The sequence below is a fragment of the Gopherus flavomarginatus genome, chromosome 2 (genome assembly GCF_025201925.1).
Source record: "Gopherus flavomarginatus isolate rGopFla2 chromosome 2, rGopFla2.mat.asm, whole genome shotgun sequence".
NCBI lineage: Eukaryota > Metazoa > Chordata > Testudines > Testudinidae > Gopherus > Gopherus flavomarginatus.
Window position 1 is genome coordinate 302,427,591 of NC_066618.1, and position 3,285 is coordinate 302,430,875.

General features: G+C 51.2%; 1 protein-coding gene across 1 annotated transcript; it reads left to right on the forward strand.

Moving 5' to 3' along the window:
* Positions 1-516: 516 nt before the first annotated feature.
* LOC127044747 (epiplakin-like) lies at positions 517-2,816 on the forward strand. Its single transcript, XM_050939807.1, has 2 exons — positions 517-2,598; positions 2,805-2,816. The coding sequence occupies exons 1-2, from the start codon at positions 517-519 to the stop codon at positions 2,814-2,816; spliced, it is 2,094 nt and encodes a 697-aa protein (XP_050795764.1).
* Positions 2,817-3,285: the final 469 nt, after the last annotated feature.

Here is a 3,285-nt window from a genome sequence, read left to right on the forward strand (position 1 = left end):
TTGGGTCAGCTCTCCCAACACATTTAGAACATGGTACTCTACACGTTACAGAGCTCTAAAACTGGTTCCCCTACAAACACCTCACAATAACTACGACAATCAGCCAATTCTTAGCTTTTGACAGGAACCCCACGTGCCTCCTTTGGTGAAATATCGAGACAATGTCGGCCAGAGGGCGGGTAATAAATCTGCCTGAGCCTGGCTGTGTCCCATTGTCTGAGGAGCGCAGAGGCAGGTGTGCCCAGGTGACACTCCTGCAGAAGGCACTGGTGGGGGTGGGGGTTTGGCAGGTGCATGTTCTTCAGAGAAAGCTGATCACAGAAGGGGCAGCAGTGTGCGGCTCCCTGTCTCTATCTGAATTTGCTGTCATGTCTGGGCAGATATTTCTCTTTTCCACTTTGTACCAATGCCTGTGTCTCATGGAGCCTTCTCTCTCCCTGCAGAGCCGCGTGCTGCCCCAGGAGATAGGAGATCTGCCCATTACAAGCAACAAAGCGTGAGGGGACAACTTCCCAAATGGTGAACCCTGAGCAACTAGACAGACAGATGGAGAGCTGGCAGGCAGCGACTGCCTATGGAGAAATGGGTCCGGGAGGGATTAATGCCATCGCTGGAGTCCTTGTTCAGTCCAGCAAAGAGAAGATGAGCATCTACCAGGCCATGATGAGAGGCGTTCTCACACCGGGGACTGCGCTGGTGCTGCTGGAGGCACAGGCTGCCACAGGGTTCATCATCGACCCAGTGAAGAACAAGAAGGTTCCGGTGAGAGACGCACTCGCTGCTGGACTGACAGGTAGAGATTATCACGGGAAGCTGCTCTCTGCAGAGAGAGCAGTGACCGGATACACTGACCCCTACACAGGCAACAAGATCTCCCTCTTCCAGGCCATGGACAGAGACCTGATAGTCAAAGACCACGGCATCCGCCTGCTGGAGGCCCAGATCGCCACCGGCGGCATCATCGACCCCGTGCACAGTCACCGCCTCCCCGTGGAGGTGGCTTACAAGCGGGGCTACTTCGACCAAGAGTTGAACCGGATACTTTCTGACCCCCAAAATCACAGCAGAAGCTGTTTCGACCCCAACACGCACGAGAACCTCACCTACATGCAGCTCCTCAGCAGATGCATCCCAGACCCAGATACGGGGCTCCTGATGCTTCAGCTCATGCACAAAGGCTCCGTGCTCTTCCAGCTAGATGAAAAAACACGAATCTCCTTACAGTCTGCCCCTGCCACCGTCAGCGTGGGACTCTTCCAGGGGCAGAACGTGACCGTGTGGGAGCTTCTCTTCTCCAGATACGTCCCTTACCAAAAAAGGCAGGAGCTTCTGAAGAAGTACAAAGCGGGGACGCTAACCATTCAGGAAATGACAACCATCATCACCACTCTCATCACCGAGGCCGAGCAAAAAAGCAGCAGAGAGCCCGGGCACATGAAAAGTCTGAGCACACAATGGGCAACGTCACAGAACGCCGAGGCTGCCCGTGCGCAGAGAGATGAAAAACGGGAGAAGGCCTTGAAGACTACGACAGTCGACGGCCCGGGGGGCGAGTTCGAAGGGCAAAAGGTCTCTGTGTGGGATCTGCTCTTCTCCAAATACGTCCCTGAAGAGAAAAGACAAGAGCTACTAAAAAAGTACAAAGCAGGGACACTTGCCATTCTTGAAATGATAACCGTCATCACCACCATCATCACCGAGATTGAAGGGAAAAGCAGAAAACTCCCCACAACTAGGAAAAACCCCAGCAAAGAGACAAGGACGCCACCTAAGAAAGACAAAGATGTCCCCTCCTTTGAAGAGCAACAAACGGAAAAAGCCTTAAAGTCCACACTGGTGGAGGTGCCAGCAGGCGAGTTCCATGGCCGAAAAGTCTCTGTGTGGGATCTGCTCTTCTCCAAATACATCCCCGAAGAGAAGAGGAAGGAGCTTTTGCAGTTGCACAGAGCTGGGATATTAACCACGGAGCAAATGAAAACCATCGTCACCACCATTGTAAGCAAAACAGAGGAGAAAAGTCACCGTCCACCAGGACATGGGGAAAGTCCCAGTGTGGAGACAACAACATCAGAGGAAGCTGAGACTCCCGACTCACCGTGCGACAAACATTTGGAAAACATTTTGCGGTCAGAGACTGTCGATGTTCCTGTTGGGGAATTCAAATGGCAGGAGGTTTCCCTGTGGGAGCTTCTCTTCTCTAGCTATGTCTCTGAAACCAAAAGACAGGAGCTTCTGAAAAAGTACAGAACAGGGACGCTAACCATTCAAGAAATGATAACCATCCTCACCTCCAGCATTACTGAGGCCAAAGGGAAAAGCAGAAAACTCCCCACAACAAAGAAAACCCCTTGCAAAGAGACAAGAACACCATCTGAGAAAGACAAAGATGTCCCCTCCTTTGAAGAGCAACAAATGGAAAAGGCCTTAAAGTCAACCCTGGTGGAGGTGCCAGCAGGCGAGTTCCATGGCCGAAAAGTCTCTGTGTGGGATCTGCTCTTCTCCAAATACATCCCCGAAGAGAAGAGGAAGGAGCTTTTGCAGCTGCACAGAGCTGGGATATTAACCACGGAGCAAATGAAAACCATCGTCACCACCATTGTAAGCAAAACAGAGGAGAAAAGTCACCGTCCACCAGGACATGGGGAAAGTTCCAGTGTGGAGACAACAACATCAGAGGAAGCTGAGACTCCTGCCTCACTATGCAAGAAACATTTGGAAAACGCTTTGCGGTCAGAGACTGTCGACGTTCCTGTCGGGGAATTCAAATGGCAAGAGGTTTCCCTGTGGGAGCTTCTCTTCTCTAGCTACATCTCTGAAATCAAAAGACAGGAGCTTCTGAAAAAGTACAGAGCAGGGACGCTAACCATTCAAGAAATGATAACCATCCTCACCACCAACATTACTGAGGCCGAAGGGAAAAGCAGAAAACTCCCCACAACAAAGAAAACCCCTTGCAAAGAGACAAGAACACCATCTGAGAAAGACAAAGATGTCCCCTCCTTTGAAGAGCAACAAACGGAAAAGGCCTTAAAGTCAACCCTGGTGGAGGTGCCGGCAGGCGAGTTCCATGGCCGAAAAGTCTCTGTGTGGGATCTGCTCTTCTCCAAATACATCCCCGAAGAGAAGAGGAAGGAGCTTTTGCAGTTGCACAGAACTGGGATATTAACCACGGAGCAAATGAAAACCATCGTCACCACCATTGTAAGCAAAACAGAGGAGAAAAGTCACCGTCCACCAGGACATGGGGAAAGTCCCAGTGTGGAGACAACAACATCAGAGGAAGCT

What these genes read in the sequence shown, in the direction of transcription:
- LOC127044747 (XM_050939807.1), top strand. Translation starts at nt 517, where the DNA reads ATGGTGAACCCTGAGCAACTAGACAGACAGATGGAGAGCTGGCAGGCA.